Below are 18,180 nucleotides of genomic sequence, written 5' to 3' on the forward strand. Positions count from 1 at the left end.
AACTAAATAAACCTTGGAGGATGTTAAATTAGTTTCTTAAAGTCCCTCTTAACTACTAATCTTCCTTTCACTAATGATTTAGTGGGGCTTTTTACAAAGGGGGTTTTGTTAACAGTGATTTGTGTGTGTGCACATGTGGAGGTCAGAGGGTAACTTGGGGGAGTCAGTCTCCCCTCCACCATATGGATAACAGGGACTGAATTCAAGTTGTCAGACTTGGCAGCCAACACCTTTATCCACTGAGCTATCTCAACAGCCCATGGACTAAGTTTTTAATCTGTCTCTGTTTATTTTGTTAATGGAGAGCAAAAATACCTGATCTAGTGTAATGAAAATAAAACTGTAACCCTAAGGGTATCCTGAAAAATCACTACACATAAGAGGGAACACTGTTTAACTAAAAAACAATAAAAAAAAAAAACCTTTAGTTTTAAAAGTAAAGGGGGTAATAAAATGCATTTGATATTATAAAGCCATATAAAATTTTCATGCATGGAAATTATTTTTTTAGTTATATAATGATCAACATTTGAAAACAGCTAGTTTGACTTGATGACCACTGGACCTTATGTGTCATGCCAATTGCAAAACTGAGATACTGACTACTAAGGTTTAGTGCCTTCCATAACCAGTGTAATGGTGAAGAATTCATATTTTCCTTTATGACTGAACAAAGAAAAACATGAACTCATTCTGATCCTCTCTAGAACTACTTTTCGTACTGGCCTGTTCTTGTCAAGGTCAACAATGACTACCAGATGTTAAGTCCAACTGTATCTTCTCTGACCTCTCAGCAGGAAACAGGTGTCCTCATTTTTCTCTTGGAATACCTCCTTTGCTTAGGTTCCATCAAACCTCACTGTATCATCAATTGTTTCATCAAGCATCCTGATCAAGTTTTCCAGTAATAGTGCCAACTCCTTTGCCCAGCCTCAAAACGTATGAGAACCTAAGGGTCAGTCCTGGGTATTCAGCTCTATCTACAGCCCTTTCCAAAAATGATCTGTACAGTACAGGCTTCAAACGCTACCTATATGCCTCTGCATCATCAGTTTGCACCTCAAGTCCTTAACCTGCCTTATATCCCTGCTCAGAAATCAACTGCCCACTTGGCATCCTAACCTAGAAGTCATATTACCTCAAATTTAACAAGCCAAAAATTAACATCTGATTTTACTCTATAACATAAATCTGCTCCCTCCTTGCATCTGACCAATTCTTATCCGTCTTACTATTACATCTGATTCCAGGGTCCTTATTAAAACACATTATCTGTCCTCTTTACCTTACCCTACAACAACCCAAGTTCAAACCATCATTTCTCAAGTAAAATTGCTTCATTTTGGGCTGTAACTAATAAATGTTGAGAAGAAACTCAATGCTTTTTAAACCCAAGCCATGTCATCTTCCCTCTGTTCTCTTTTGGGTGGTTTGTAGACTTTTGCACCTCTTAGAAATCAAGTTCTGGTGGTATGTACAAGAACATATAAACACAAATTCCAAGAATCTCAAAATTAAAAACAAGACCTAAATACCCAATCTGTTTTGCTATTTTATTAGCCTAACAGCATAATCATTGATTTCTACATGCCACCTATATACAAGTCTTTCCTTTCCAACTCAATTATATAAATAAGAACGTTCAATGTCTGCTCAGCAGAACTTACCTGGGTAATAAACTTTCTTGCCATCAGTCTTGTACACAACCATTGTGATAAACTCACGGTTATTTGCAAAGTCATCCTAAAATCACAGAGAATGCAAGGTGGTTGGGAAAATGGACTCAGGATGTTCTCTATTCTAAATGCCTACTGAACTCATTTTCAAGAACACTCAGCTACTTAGTTCTATAGGAGCCACGCTTTTCTGAATAAATGACTATGTGAATGATTAAGATTACAGTAAACCTTTCTACAATCAAAACTAATGATCCAACATTTCCAAATCCCTTCCAGAGTAGTCTAAGCTTACTATTCATAAATTCCAAAGTATGTATCAACCCTTATGTTCTCACTGAAAAGCAAGCTTCTCCTTCAGAGAAATCTGATTAAGACTTTAGTGCATAATTATAAGGAAACTGACCTGATGATAATAATTATATACTTGAGAAAACATTTTCTGACCACCTATATACATGGAACTGGCTAGTCATAAAGCTATGGCTCTAACAATTGTATTTGAAAGAATTTCTATTTGGTGAATATGGCATTAGAAGGTATCCGTACCTTGTCTGTTATGTGTCTACTAAGCAAAACCCAAACTGCAGCACCCCCTTGTGGACACTGCACCTCCAGTTTGTACTGGGGATTGTTGGCTAGGCTATAAGCATCTTTCACAGGTCCTTGTTTAGCATCCCAAGAACTAAAAGAAAAATCAACAAAAAGACAGCAATTATTAAATTTCCCATAAAGCTATTTTTAAACTTTTTTTAAAAAATTAATCTTTTTGGATACTTACTTCATTATTTTATATATAAGAATGTTTGGCCTGCATGTATCTTTGTGCATGATGTGTGTGTTTGGTGCCTGTGGAGATCAGAAGAGGGCATCAGATCCTCTGGAACTGGAGTTAACATGATTGTAAGCAACTATGTGGGTGCTGGGAATTTAACCTGGGTTCTCTACAAGACCAACAAGAACTCTTAACTGCTGAGCCACCTCTCTAAACTTTTAAACACTACTTTAAAATGTTTCACTGGGTTCTGGCTGGCCGGGGTCTGAAAAAGCATGGGACAAAACCGGTCTCGCTGAACATAACGGACAATGAGGACTACTGAGAACTGAAGAACAATGGCAATGGGTTCTTGATCCTATTGCACGTAATGGCTTTGTGGGAGCCCAGGTAGTTTGGATGCTCACCTTAATAGACCTGGATGGAGGTGGGTGGTCCTTGGACCTCCCACAGGGCAGAGAAACCTGCTTGCTCTTTGGGCTGAGGAGGGAGGAAGACTTGATTGGGGGAGGGGGAGGGAATGGGAGGTGGTGGCGGGGAAGAGGCAGAAATCTTTAATAATTAAATAATTAATAAAAAAATTTAAAAAAAAGAAAATATTAAGCCTACACACATTGTTAAACACACTAAAAAATAAAAAATAAAAAAATAAAATGTTTCACTGGGCGGCAGTGACACAGGCCTTTAATCCAAGCACTTGGGAGGCAGAGGCAGGAGGATCTCTGTGAGTTCGAGAACAGCCTGGTCTACAAGAGCTAGTTCCGGGACAGGCTCCAAAGCCACAGAGAAAACCCTGTCTTGAAAAAATAAAACAAAAAAATGATGTGTTTCCTTCTGCATTGCTGGTGGGAATGCAAGCTGGTCTAACCCCTTTGGATGTCAGGGTGGCGATTTCTCAGAAAATTAGGAAACAACCTTCCTCAAGACCCAATAATACCACTTTTGGGTATATATCCAAAGGATGCTCAATCATGCCACAAGGACATGTGCTCAATATGTTCATAGCAGCTTTGTTTGTCACAGCCAGAACCTGAAAACAACCTAAATGCCCCTCGACCAAAGAATGGATAAGAAAAATGTGGTACATTTACACAATGGAGTAGTACACAGCAGAAAAAAATAACGACAGCTTGAATTTTGCAGGAAAATGGATAGAGCTAGAAAACATTACTTTGAGTGAGGTAACCCAGACACAGAAAGACAATGATCACATGTATTCACTCATAGGTGGTTTTTAAACATAAAGAAAGCCAGCCTACAAACCACAATCCCAGAGACCTTAGACAACAATGAGGACACTAAGAGAGACTTACATAGATCTAATCTACATGGGAAGTAGAAAGTAGAAAAAGACAAGATCTCCTGAGTAAATTGGGAGCATGGGGACTTGGGCAAGGTTGAAGGGGGGAGGGGAGAGACAAGGAGGGGAGCAGAGAAAAATGTAGAGCTCAATAAATATCAATAAAAAAAGAAAAAAGCACTTGGGAGGCAGAGGCAGGTGAATCTCTGTGAGTTCGAGACCAGCCTGGTCTACAAGAGCTAGTTCCAGGACAGGCTCCAAAGCCACAGAGAAACCCTGTCTCGAAAAACCAAAAAAAAAAAAAAAAAAAAAAAAAAAAAGTGATGTGCTTCAAATGCAAATAAGCTTTCAAAGATTTTTTATTAAGTTTTTTTTTTTTTAATTATTTCACTTTATTTGAGTTCGAGACCAGCCTGGTCTACAAGAGCTAGTTCCAGGACAGGCTCCAAAGCCACAGAGAAACCTTTCTCGAAAAACCAAAAAAAAAAAAAAAAAAAAAAAAAAAAAAAAAGTGATGTGCTTCAAATGCAAATAAGCTTTCAAAGATTTTTTTATTAAGTTTTTTTTTAATTATTTCACTTTATTTTATATACATTGGTGTGAAGGTGTCAGATCCCCCCCTAGAATGGAGTTACAGACAGTTGTGAGCTACCATGTGGGCGCTGAGAATTGAACTCTGTCCTCTGGAAGAACAGCCAGTGCTCTTAACCACTGAGCTATTTCTCCAGCCCTAATCAATTATTTTTCAAAACAGGGTTTCTCTGTGTAGCCCTGGCTGTACTGGAACTCACTACGTAGACAGGCGGGCCTTAAAGGTGTGCACTACCATTGCTACACATTAACTATCAGAATTTTTTTTGTTTCATCCTTTAAAAAAGTTTTTGGTGTAATAAAGTAATATCGAAAAAATGTCTACTACAAATACCAAAAAGAGGACCTGATGGTCCTTCTGAATTGATCACTGTATTTAAAAATTTTAATGTGGAGAATAGGCACTGAAGAGACAGACAGCTTGTGGTTAAGAGCATGTACTGCTCCTGTAGATGACCTGAGTTCAATTCCCAGAACCCATTTTGGGTGACTCAGAGTGGCCTGTAACTCCAGCTCCTGAGAACCCAACATCCATCCTCTTCTGGCTTCCCAGGCACATGCATTCATGTGCAAACCCCATTCTCATTTGCCACATAAATTTTGAAATTTTTAAATCTTTCAAATGTAGAGACTATTATGACACATACTCTAAAATGTATAAAAACTTACCTGTGAATGCAAGTTGATTCTTTAAAAAGAGCTGGATTCCAACTCAAATACACTACATCATAATACTGGCAAAGATCATCCCAGGAAATCCAAAATATTCCTAAAAATTAAATGTCTTTGTTAATCTAAAACATATCTTAGCAATAAATAAGAAGACTCAGTGGTTAAGAGCACCTGGCTGCTCTGCAGAGAACCCAGATTCAATCCCAGCACCCACACAACGGCCCACAACTCTTTTTAACTCCAGTTTCAGTGATCCGCTTCCAAGGTCACCAAGCACACACATACTGTACAGATATACATTCAGGCAAAACACCTACATATGTAAAAAAAATAACAATTAAAAATTAGAAACTCTTGAGACAGGTCTATCTCATCTTTTATTTATTTATTTGTTTGTTTTGTTGTTGTTGTTTGGTTTTTCAAGACAGGGTTTCTCTGTAGCTTTGGAGCCTGTCCTGGAACTAGCTCTTGTAGACTAGGCTGGCCTTGAACTCACAGAGATCTGCCTGCCTCTGCCTCCCGAGTGCTGGAATTAAAGGCGTGCGCCACCACCACCCAGTGGTCTATCTCATCTTGAAATGATATTAAAGGGCTGGAGGAGCTCAAGATAGCAAGTGTTAGTACTTGCTGCTCTAAGACCTGGATTTGGTTCCTAGCACCCACACAATGACCCATACCCATGTGTAACCCTAGTTTCCAGGGAATCCTCTTATGATTTCTGTAGAGACTGTACACATTTGGTGCACATACATACATGCAGACAAAACACACACATAAAAGCAAGTAAAGGCTAGGGAGATGGCTTAGTTAGCAAAGTGCTTACTGCACAAGCATGAGGACCTGCGCCCATCTCCAGCACCCATACAGAAGCTGGGCATGCCAGTGTGTGTATATATTCCCAGTACTGGGGAGGCAAAGACTGGAGGATCCTGGGGTCTTGATGGCTAGCCAGGCTAGTCAATCAGTAAGCTCCTTGTTCAGCAAGACACCTTGTTCTCAAAAAGTAAGGTGGAGAGCAACAGAGGAAGATATTTGATATTGAGTTGTGACCTCCATATGCATGCACACACAGGCACTCATACACACCTCCCAATCCCAAAATGGTATTAAAGTTACAAAGAGGTATTTACCATTATCTATTTTCTGAGCTGTTCGGGGATCAAAGTTTAAATACTTTTGCAATTCTGGGGTCCAGTTTTTCACATCATTTTCACTGTACCTTCCTTTCCAGCGTAAATGGCTCCAAGGGTTTTTCAACTGGATAAACCGCAGGCCCTATATTAAAAGACAAAACAAAACAAAAAGATTAACAACAAAAGATAACATTAAATTGAAAGAGATTTACCATGTTATAATCTTCTTAGAATAAACTTCATTACTTATCAAATAACAATTCTTAATTCACAGCAATATTTTCTAAAAGGGGAGCATAAAGGAATAGAAATTTCTGCTAAACTGCCCAGAGGCAGATCTTAGACATCAGAGACATTCAAAGGCATATGATTGGAGATTTTACTGATAAGCAGAAAGGGCCCAGAACAGAAGAAGAAATGCAAGAAAAGTTCAGAAAAAAAATTAGTATATGCGCAGCATACAAATTCTAGTTATTTCCAGCAAAGGAGAAAGCCTTAATATAGGTTAAGAAATGCTGTAAGGTGAGTGGACAGAAAAGCAAGGGCCTTGAACCATGGATGGGCCTTAGAATAAACTATGGGACAGTCCCTCCAGGAGACACAGAATTGAAGGAGGATGGGAAATGGAAATAAAGATCACAGAGCATGCAAACATGTTAGATACAGATACACACACAAAAAAAATACTTTTAGGAATATATTAATAAAAGTCACAAATGAGATTTTAAGTAGCTTTAAGACTGTGAAAAGAAGTCTTATAGGCATAATAACATTTTAGAAGGAAGTCAAAATTGGTAGGGCATGGTGGCAATATGCCTTTAATTACAGCACTTGAAAGGCAGATCTCTGAGTTCCAGGCCAGCTAGGGCAACATAGTAAAACCCTGTCTTAAAATTTGAATAAATGTTTCAAAGACTAAAGACAGCAGAAATAAAACTACACACCCAATGAAGGACAAGCCCAGGAAAAGTTCAAATTTATAGACAATTAAAGAACACTAGTTAAAGCTTTCAATTTCAACACACATCAAGAATTTGAGCAAAGATCAACTCTGACAGCATGAAATTCACAAGCAAACTTAAAGTGGGCACTCTACAGGTTATAAAACCTGCTCAAGCTGGGCAACAATGCACATGATTGCAGTCTGAAAGGGAACATTATTAGTGAAAAAACTATTACTGGGCCACAACGTATTTTGGTTACACATACTCTAATAAAATGCCTCAGTGTGTACGGAATGACTGTACAGATTAGTGTAAACACACTAATCTAACTAGAAAGGCTGCTGCTTCACTATCCAAACTTAATCACAGGCCACTATCTTACTATTCTATCTTACTATATTACTATACTATCTACTGCACTGACACCAACCTCACAGGAGGCTCTAACAAAGGAGCTCCAGTGGTAGTGGTGCACGCCTTTAATCCCAGCACTCGGGAGGCAGAGGTAGGCAGATCTCTGTGAATTCGAGGCCAGCTTGGTCTACAAGAGCTAATTCCAGGACAGGCTCCAAAGCTACAGAGAAACCCTGTCTCAAACAAACAAAAAAGGAGCTCAGGCCTGGATAGTAACTGTTAACTGTAGTACTTCCTGTGTGGAGAAAACTACGATTCTAAAACAAGCACACCTTTTGGCTTTCCTGAACTTTGCATTAACTTTTTACTTTTTGCTTTAAGGATTCAATTTTACTGACATGTTTAAGGAAATAAACAATTTTACACAACATGGTTGGGGTTGGAATCCTGCCTAATTCATAAAACCTTAAGATCATAAAGTTTTACCAAGGATTGAGGATTGAATCTATGCCCTCATGCCTGCTGAAGTTTAACTGTTGTGGCAGGCTCATACTGCCTTTCATTCCTATACAATTATGTGTCACAACAGCATTTGGCCAGTAGTGGACCTTATATATGACGGTGATCACATAAGATTATAATGGATCTGAAAATTCCTGCTGCTTAGTGACATCATAGCCATCCTAAGGTCAGAGTGCAATGCATTATACATACACATTTTAACTAAGTAAGCTAGGAGGCTTGTTTGTTTAGAACTGAACACACCATAATCACTGGCCAAAATATTATGAATAACAGTTATTACTGTTAAATACTATGCATTTGTTGTTTGAAAGGTCTCATTACATATCCCAGGGTGACTATGTAGCCCAGGTTGGCCTTTAGAGTTTGTTTCCTACCCTGTCTCTGGAATTCTGGAATTGTTTTTTAACCTTTTTTTAAAATTTGCTTTGCTTTTATTGTGAGGCTTGTAAAAATAAACCTATTGTTATTTGTACAGTCAACTGTGAAGAGTATAGCACATATAATTATGCAAAGTACACAATATCTAATAATTACAAATACTTCTGGCACTAGTTTATATTTTTTTATCATCATTTTAGAATATACTCCTACTGAAAAGAAAAAAAAAGGAGCCAGACATGATGGCACGTACCTGTAATCCCAGTGCTTGGGAGGCTGGGCAGAAGGGTTAGGAGTTCAAGGCCAGCCTGGGATACCTGGCAAAACCCTGTCTTAAAAAAAACCTTAACTGTCAAACTGTATGCAGCTACCTTAAGCTAACAACAGCTTCACACATCTTGTGTCTCCTGTTGCACCATTTTCTCTTGTTTGATTTAATCTGGTATTTCTTCTTGAAGGCCCTAGGAGCAAGACAGACAGACAGACACAATATTGCCTAGCTGTATAATAGACCATACCATCTAGGCTCTGTAAGGAACTCTCGTGCCTGCATCACAAAATCACAGACAGATTTCTTGGATTATATCCTGGGCTAAATAACCTATTTCTGTATGCCAACTTGGCAGTTTAATCAAAAAATAATGGGTACTGTTTTTGCTGAATGATCACACCTCTCTATTCAATTAAGGAAGGACACTTGTATCTTCTACTGCAGAGAACTCATCAATTTTTCATTTAAAAATAACAATAACCTGCAGAGTAATAAGGTCACATTTGAAGACCTCAGAATGCCCAAGGACATACTGAGAAAGGCTGTAAAAGGCCTGACAGCATGCAAAAACTTCAAGGAAGAGAAATGCACATGCACACAGGCCCAATCATATCTCTTATTCCTAGCCATTTTCCTATATTTCCTTTCACAAATATATCTTCTATGACCTTGAGCTTTCTACCATGACTAACCCAAAGCACCAACATGCTACCTGGGCCCGTCAGAGCTAGGTACTAGGCTCAACTGTGGTGACCGTCCTGGAGAAGAAAAGGTGTGCTGGCATCTCTGTTCCATTGTCACTGCACTGTCACTGCATTTCATCTGCACCTTTGGTCTCCTAATTTCCAATGGCAGAAACCAAGTTGCTTACATTAGTAGAATGGCTCTAAAAGTCTGATCACTGTGATACTGTAAGATGTTATCAATCAAGAAAGATAAAATTATAAGGCTTAACCTTGAACTCTCTAATATCCAAAACAGCATATGCATGTGTGGGAACCAGGCCCCACTTCTCCCCTTCCGCTTCGGTCATCATTCCAGTTGATGCAGTGATGAGAACATCCCCTTTGTGAAATCTGCACGGGCACCAGAGACAGGCAGTTAGAGCACAACACACTTTAAATCTCAGATCACACCATCTTTCTTACTGTCTGCTGGCTTACACAAAAACTTCACATTTGAAAACTGCTTTAAAAACTGGCTATTTTAACAGATGAATTATCATTTTTATTAGCCACCACCCCACCAGGACAACTTAATTCTCAGGCACAAACCTATCAGTGAAGAAAAACAAGTGCTAAATTTTTACCTGACAAACAAGGATACAGATGTGAAATATCAAATTTACTTCTCCAAAATGGATTTGGCTTTGTTTACCAAATCACAAGTTTCCTACTTCTGATACTGTATGTTTGTTATGGTTTGGAGAGTTTCCCAGAACCTCCATATAAATTTCCCATTTGCAGTTTAAACTCTCGAGACTTCTTTTCCCACCTTCCCTCAGACCTGATAAGTACTTTGGCAGGAGCATATGGTTTTTCTACATTCCACATTCCATATTCAACAACTATGGGACATCTAAAATTTGGATTAACTGTGTCCACAACTAAGGCTGTCAGTTAGCACACATGTAAAATGACTGCTTCTACTGGAGGTAGTGTGTGCAGAGGTGATTCCAGAAAGCTGAGGCAGGAGGACCACAAGGTGGAGGTCCACCCATACTTCTCAAAAAACAGTTTCTGCCATCCCTACCCTAAATAAAGTGTGATGCCTTTAAACAGGAAGGGAGAGAGTGAGGAAACACACTTGCCTTTGATAAAGCATTCTGAATGAATTATCCTTACTGAAGGTCTGGCTATCTGAATGCATCGCAATCCTCTCTGGTATCCACCCAGTCAGTGCATGCAGATCAATATTCTGAAATATAAAACAATTCAGAACTGTCAGTGTTTTTAGGCTGTTAATAAATTCCCAAGAGAGCTACTGATTTGGCATAATGATCTTGAAGATAAAGTGGCTTTTCTGCTTTCTGAACTCGAGAATTCTTTAAGAAAGATTTATGTGTATGGGTGTTTTGCCTGCCATGTATATCTGTGTACCACTTGTGTGCCTGGTGCCCATGGAGACCAGAACAGGCATCAGATCCTCTTGAACTGGAATTACAGACAGTTGGGAGCTGGCATGTTGGAAGCTGGGAACGGATCTCAGGTCTTCTACAAAAGCAACAGGAGTTCTTAAGTGCTAAACCATCTATCCAGCCTCATAAAAGACTTTTTTTTATTGGTAGATATAAGAAGACTCAAAATGCAATACAAGAGATTGCTATGATGACAAGTTACTAATCACACAGTAAGTTTTTACAATCAGTCAGTTCTAGCATGTTACATACACTCCTACTCTTTCTTTCTCTAAGTTGAATAAAAAGGCAATCACCTAGGTAGGCATGATGGAGGCAGAGGCAAATAAATCTCTGTGAGTTCAAGGCCAGCCTGCTCTATATAGCCAGTTCCAGGACAGCCAGGGCTACATAAAGAAACAGCATCTCAAACAAACAAACAAAAAAAAGGGCAATTAATTACAAAACTAAACTAAAAGCATCTGAAAAAACTTAACTGAATGTGCAGGTTGGGAAGTAAAACTGTTAATATCGATATAAGTATGACCTTTCCATTCACTGCCTTGCATTGTAAGATCCTGAAGAATGACTTTTAAACTTTAAAATATATTAGGTAGCATAAGTGTGTGCCTGTAACACATATCCATGACTTACCGAGTTGGATCCTGGGAAATCATATCCTCCCATAACTTTCATGTATGCTTTCTCTATAAGTGATACCCATAATTCACTTTTATTGTTGGAATAAGAACACAACAATTCTCCTTTATGATCAACAGGTAACTGATCATCAATTATCACCTGTAGAAAGAGAACATTAACTTCATTAGGTGAAACAATCTTTAAATCTCAATTTAAAAAAACCAACTTTATATCAACAACAGCCACAATGTACCTATTATTAAGATAATGACAGCTTTATAAAATGCTTAGCATTTTAATACAATGTCTTTATTCAGTCTTATAAGCTAATCTCACTGACAAGAAAGTCAATAATTACACACAAAAGATGTGTATGTGTGTGTGTATATATATAAATATATTATATACATATATATAAAATCAAGATTATTAGGGATTCTAGAATGTACACTATATTTAAAATTACAAAAGAGCCTTCCTATTTTTGGTATATCTTTATAAAAAGATTTAAACTATATATGATTGTACCAGTAGAATATTCCAACTAAAAAATACATTTAAATAACTGAGCAAGCAATACCACAAAGATTTGGTATCTAATACCAAAAATGACTTGGGAAGAAAAAGAAAAAAAGAAGAAGAAAATGATTTGGAAGACATGGGGCTAAAATGAGAGTTCTAATCTGAAAACAGTACAAAGATTATTACTTCAAAAACTTTTTGAAACAAGCTATGTAGCCCAGGTTGGCCTCTAACTAGCCATCCTCCAGTCTCAGCCTCCTGAGTCCTAGGTATAGGTATGTGCCTATGTGCCACCATGCTCAACACTGAAAGGGTCTTTTAAACAAGAGGTTACTATCTTTCTCAAAATTGCTTATTTAGTTCTTAAGTAATCAAAGTAATTCTAAAGTGTTCCCAAACAATAGCATCAGCATTAGGATTAGCACTGAGACTGTTAGAAAGGCAAGTTCTGGCCTCATCCCAGATCTGCTAAATGAGAAAGTAAACCAGGGCTAGAGATACAGGCCTATATTCTAAGCTACTCCAAAGGCTGAGGCAGGAATCAGGGTATCACTATGTAGTCTTGGATGGTATGAACTCAATATGTACACCAGGATGGCCTCAAGAGATCTATCTGCCTGCCTTTGTCTCCTGAATGCTGGGAATAAAGTTATGTACCACCAACCTCTTATTAATTTATAATTTTTTAAAAAAATATTATTATTATTATTATGTGTGAATGTGCATGATGCATGTACATGTGTGGAAGGATATGTCACAGCAGGAGTGAAGGCACTCAAGTCCCCTTCCACATTTACATTCCAAGAATTGAACTCATCCACTAGGTTTGCAAGGGAGGTGCCTTTACCCATGAAACAATTTGGCTGATCCCCATTTCCTTTTAATTAAAAGAATTAAAGAGCCTTTCCATTGTTCTCAAGGTGAGGCAAAAGCATTACAGGTTTGAGGCAAGAATGGGATACATTAACCACACCCTGTCAGAAAAAGGAAGCAAAACAAAAATTTAGATCAGATTAAAAATTATTAATCATTAGCAATTCTTTTAGAACTCTGCATAAGGTATTTGAAAATCTTTTTTTTTTTTTTTTTTTTTTTTTTTGGTTTTTCGAGACAGGGTTTCTCTATGGCTTTGGAGCCTGTCCTGGAACTAGCTCTTGTAGACCAGGCTGGTCTCGAACTCACAGAGATCCACCTGCCTCTGCCTCCCAAGTGCTGGGATTAAAGGCATGCGCCACCACCGCCCGGCCTTTGAAAACCAATTTTTAAAATAGACTTCAGTGCAGTGACTCATACCTGTAGCTCCAGCTATTCATGAGGATCACTTGAGACCAACTGAAGACAATTTGAGCAAAACAATTAAATCTATAAGAAAATATTTTTATGGGGCTATAAAGACAGCTCCGTGGTTAAGAACACTTGCTGCTCCTCAAGAGGCCAGAGTTCAGCTCCTAGTACCCATATCAGTTTACAAGGACCTATAATTTCTAGTCCCAGGGACCTGACGCCCTCTTCTGGCCTCCACAGGCACCTGCACACATGTAATGCATGGACACAAATATACACAAATTAAAAAAATCTTGAAAAATTTTATACTTGTTTTATTTTTAATTACTAACAAATGATTCTATTAGTAGTAGTATATACATCACATATTCAAATCAAACAAATTGACTTTTAAAATCGTTACACAGTCAACTTTTCTTAGTTTGTTTCCCTCAAGATTCAAGGGTGAAGAGGTAAAGAAAGAAGAGATGGAAGTAGGGGTTGGGAAGGAAAAAGATATTCACCTTTCTTGGGACACCATTGAGGTGAAGTTTTACCATATACTTTCCACAGGGATTGTACTCTGGTTCTCCATCCTTATTCTGTGGATAAATTATGCTTTGGAAAGAAAAAATAAGTATTAAAATACCAATGTTAATATTCAGCATCAACTAATATATAAAATTTGTATTACATTTAAACATAAGCCATTCACTGATAAATATTTTCTTCCAAACTTTATAAAAAATGAACAGACTTTTATTTTAATATTTTAAACATTGCTTGGTTTTGGTTTTCCTTTTGAGATAGGGTCTCATTATATAGCCAAGTTGATCTTGAACTCATAAGCTTCCTGCTTCAACCTACCAAATGTACCACTATTCCCAACTTAAGGAAATATCTTCTAAAATCATAAACTAGAGCATAAATCTTCACAATATTCTGCGTTAGGGTCTTACATCCTTCAGGATGGCTTCTAACTATATAGCAGAGGAGGGTTTTGAACTTCTGATCTTCCAGTTTCCACCTCCAGAATGGCGAGATGATAAGTGTACTCCATTATGATAAGTTTATACAGTATTGAGGATTGAACCCAGGGCCCCGTGTACTAGGCAAGCACTTTATTAACTAAGCTACAGTCTATAGTACTCAATTTTTAACTACAAGTTTTAATAAATCACATATTGAATAAATATATTTTAAGCCAGTTAAAATTATCTTTTATCATTGGTTTTAAAAAGATCATTTCAATAAATATAATTAAAGCACTTAGCACCATTCTAATAAGGCTACACAAAATTAAAAGTATATAATGAATTCTAGAGAGATGACTCAGCACTTAAAAAGTACTTCTCGTCTTTGCAAAGAACCTGGGATCTGTTGCTAGCATCCACACGGTGGCTAATACCCATTTTAACTCCAGATCCAGGCAATCCAAAACCCTCATCTAATTTCTAAGGGCACCAGACAATTTTTGTGTAGAGAGTAAAGACACAACACATATGATCATACAATTAATAAATTACAAAGTTGCACAAAAGGCATGTGGTGCACAGATATACATGCAAGCAAAACATCTATCCATACACATTTTAAAAATTTTTTAAATTATACAATGAGATATTTTAAGAACTTTCATTACCAATTTTCTTTTAAAAGTGTGCACCAAATCAAGCGCATTCCAAATTGTTTATTTATATGGCAAATAAATGAAACTAAGCACTGCCTGATTTATCGTTTATTCTTAGGACAAGCTAAATGAGAGCATGGTTATAATTATACTGAGTGCTTTTAAGCTTAATATAATTTTCAAAAACTGAACAAAACTGAAATATTTCAATACAATTTAAAGCGTTATAGTCAACAGAAATGCATGCCATTTTATATTTTCCTGTAGCCATATTAAAAGTTAAAGATGAAAAGCATTTAATTTCAACACTAGGGAGGCAGAAGCAGATAAATCTTTGTTAAGTTTGAGGCCAGTCAGGCAACATAAAGACCATGTCTCCAAAAACAAACAAAAAAGTTAAAAATCAGATTAATTCTATAATATTTTTTGCTTAATCCAATTATGATTCCAACAAATACTCAATACTTAAAGAAATATTTTCCAATTCTACAATTTGTATGTTAAGTTTTCAAAATCTCATGTACCTCTTGCACTTGCCACCCATCTTAACCTATTCCAAGTGTTCAATAACCAGTCATCTAGTGGCTAATTTTCTATACAGTTAAAATTACCAAGTATAAATAGGACATGGTTTCTACCTTGATTACATCAATTTCTAAACACATTCCACATACATTATTTTGCAACGTATGTACCTGTTCTTTAGATGAACTTCCCACATTCAGGAATCATCTATTTAACCCACAGAAGGGTCATAATAATCTAGTGATATACCCTCTCCACTACTACATGCATATGGTCTAAGCCTTAAATTTCCAGTTAAGTAACAATTATATGAAGGACAAACACAAAAATTTACCTGGTAATCAACTTCTTATTGAATCGTCTCTCATAAGCTGCACTGATGGCCAATGATGCCACAAAGGAACAGTCTGATACTATTGTCTGTTAATAAGAACATATTCTTTCATTCATGTAACTTCAGCATTTGTACAAAATTTATACATTACATCTACCACCTTAGCTTTTATATTAAATATCTTGATTATTATTCAAATAGAAAAATAGAACTGTCATGTTACTAACTCATATGTTTTATTCAAACAAATCCTAGAAAAAGTATCCCAATAAATACTTTTAGGTTTGTGGTGTATTATATACTTTTATGGGGTGGTGTATTAGCATGAGTGTAAGCATGTACATGTAGGTATATATGCAGGCCCAAGGTCAATGATAAGGATTGTTCCATTCAATCACTTTCTACCTTTTACTTTTAAAATATACATGTATGTGTGTCTGTGTTTATTTTTAATTATGTATCTCTGTATATGTCTATTTGGGGCTATATGTGCACATGGAGTGTGGAAACTCAAGGAGGACAAAAGAGAACATTGGATCCCCTGAAGCTGGAGTTGCAGGCTTATGAGCTCCATATCATGCAGTGGGAACCAAACTTATCCACCCTTTACTTTTTTTTTTTTTTTCTCTTTTTTTGTTTTGTTTTTCGAGACAGGGTTTCTCTGTGGTTTTGGAGCCTGTCCTGGAACTAGCTCTTGTAGACCAGGCTGGTCTTGAACTCACAGAGATCCGCCTGCCTCTGCCTCCCGAGTGCTGGGATTAAAGGCGTGCGCCACCACCGCCCGGCCACCCTTTACTTTTTGAGAGGGTCTTTCACTGAACTTGAAGCTTCTCAATTCAAGTAGGCTGGGTGGCCAGATAGCATCAGGGATTACTTATCTGCATCCCCAAGGCGGGGTTACAGTAGTACGCAGCCATCCTTTTCCTTTTTAAAAATTTTTATGTGTATGGGTGTTCAGTCTGCATATAATTCTGTGAACCACATGTTTGCCCACTGACCAAAAAAATTAGAAGGCATTCAATCCCCTGGGACTAGAGTTACAAACAGGTATAAGCTTCCATGTAGGTGCTGGAAATTGAACCTGGGTCCTCTGGAGGAGCGGCCAGTGTTCTGACCCACTGAGCCATCTCCATCCCCTCCTGAATTTTTATGTGTTTCTGAGGATGCAAATTCAGATCTTTATGCTTATGCAGCAGGGACTTCCCTAGCCTCCAAGAGTTAAATACTTAAATAATTAAGTATAAAATTTCCTTGGCAAGTATAAAATTCAATTCTCAAGTTTCACATCTACAAATGCAAAAATCTATACTTGGGGCTTGGGTTGTAGCTTAGTTATACAGTGATTGCCTAGCATGCACTAGATCCCAAATTCATTCCCATTATTGGAAAAAAAAAAATCTGTAATTGCTCAAAACAGTTTCTCGTATTATTTTCTCAATGTTAAAGACAGAATGCACAGATTGCACTAGGCATGGTGGCAACACCCGTGATCTCAGCTACTTGGGAGGCTGATGTTGGAGATCACTGAATTTAAGGCCAGCTCAGGCAACAGAGCAAGATGCTATCTCAGAAGAAAAAAAATAACAAATTTTCAGTCTCATTTTGAGATTTATCTTGTTATGTAGCCCAGACTGGTCTCAAACTTACTATGTAGCCCATGACAGCATTAAACCATGAGAGCAGAGATTATAGGTATGTGCTACCAAATCAAGCTGGAAATAATGTAAAGGATGAGAAATTTTTGCAATTATACTCATGCATCTAAATATATACAATCTAATAAAAATCAAATCTAAATTCAAATTTCCTTAGAGTACCAATTTTCTTAAACATTATACAAAATAAATGTTTACCTGCTTTATACTAAAACTGGATACAGTGTATATCATTGTAGGGTTGTTGGTGAGATCTTCTGGTCGTACCCATTTAGAAAATGTAGTTTTTTGTTTAGGTGATAATGGAAGCTTGCCCCATCTATCACTGAGGAAACAATAAAAGTTAAAAGAATGTATTAATTTTTAAAGATGACTTGAGCGGGAATGAAACCTCCTTTTTGGCACAGATATCATACAGCTACACTTCTGCCTTCCTAAAATAATCAGTCAGATCTGGCTCTTTACACTCAACCTTGAAATCAGTCAACCTGAACACCTTCTCCAGTTTAAAAAAATAAAAGTGAAGACAGAAGTTTATATTTACTTAGAAATATGGTATAGACACTTATCATAGTTATGATGGTCAGGAAACTCAGCAATAAAATGGAGTCATTAACAATACACACTGACCCACTGAGGACCTAGGAAGCTACCAGCTCCTTCCCTTGCTCTTGAAAGGGCAGAGACCAGCAAATTTACTAAACAGTGACCTTGTGCCAAGCATCACGCCAATATGCTTTATATATTATTCTCCACTTAAATGCTCAAAATAACTATTCAGTTAAGAACTTTTTAGAAAAGCACAAACTGATTGGTTACCAAGGTCATGAAGCTAAGAGGTGACAACCGAATCCAAGCCTGTGGTACCACATCC

General features: G+C 37.3%; 1 protein-coding gene across 2 annotated transcripts in view; it reads right to left on the minus strand.

Moving 5' to 3' along the window:
• Nucleotides 1–18,180, minus strand: part of Capn7 (calpain 7) — a 37,769-nt gene that overhangs the window by 5,619 nt on the left and 13,970 nt on the right. Inside the window, exons 7-16 of one of the 2 annotated variants that reach the window (XM_057769190.1) lie at nt 17,505–17,631; nt 15,652–15,737; nt 13,687–13,780; nt 11,390–11,536; nt 10,430–10,536; nt 9,575–9,695; nt 6,145–6,289; nt 5,012–5,111; nt 2,226–2,361; nt 1,668–1,743 (exon numbers count right to left, since the gene is read on the minus strand). In XM_057769190.1, the coding sequence (XP_057625173.1) occupies nt 1,668–1,743; nt 2,226–2,361; nt 5,012–5,111; nt 6,145–6,289; nt 9,575–9,695; nt 10,430–10,536; nt 11,390–11,536; nt 13,687–13,780; nt 15,652–15,737; nt 17,505–17,631 (1,139 nt within the window). The remainder of the gene's footprint in view (nt 1–1,667; nt 1,744–2,225; nt 2,362–5,011; nt 5,112–6,144; nt 6,290–9,574; nt 9,696–10,429; nt 10,537–11,389; nt 11,537–13,686; nt 13,781–15,651; nt 15,738–17,504; nt 17,632–18,180) is intronic. The other variant, XM_057769191.1, reaches the window with a different exon arrangement.

The sequence above is a fragment of the Chionomys nivalis genome, chromosome 5 (genome assembly GCF_950005125.1).
Source record: "Chionomys nivalis chromosome 5, mChiNiv1.1, whole genome shotgun sequence".
NCBI classification, from domain to species: Eukaryota; Metazoa; Chordata; class Mammalia; order Rodentia; family Cricetidae; genus Chionomys; species Chionomys nivalis.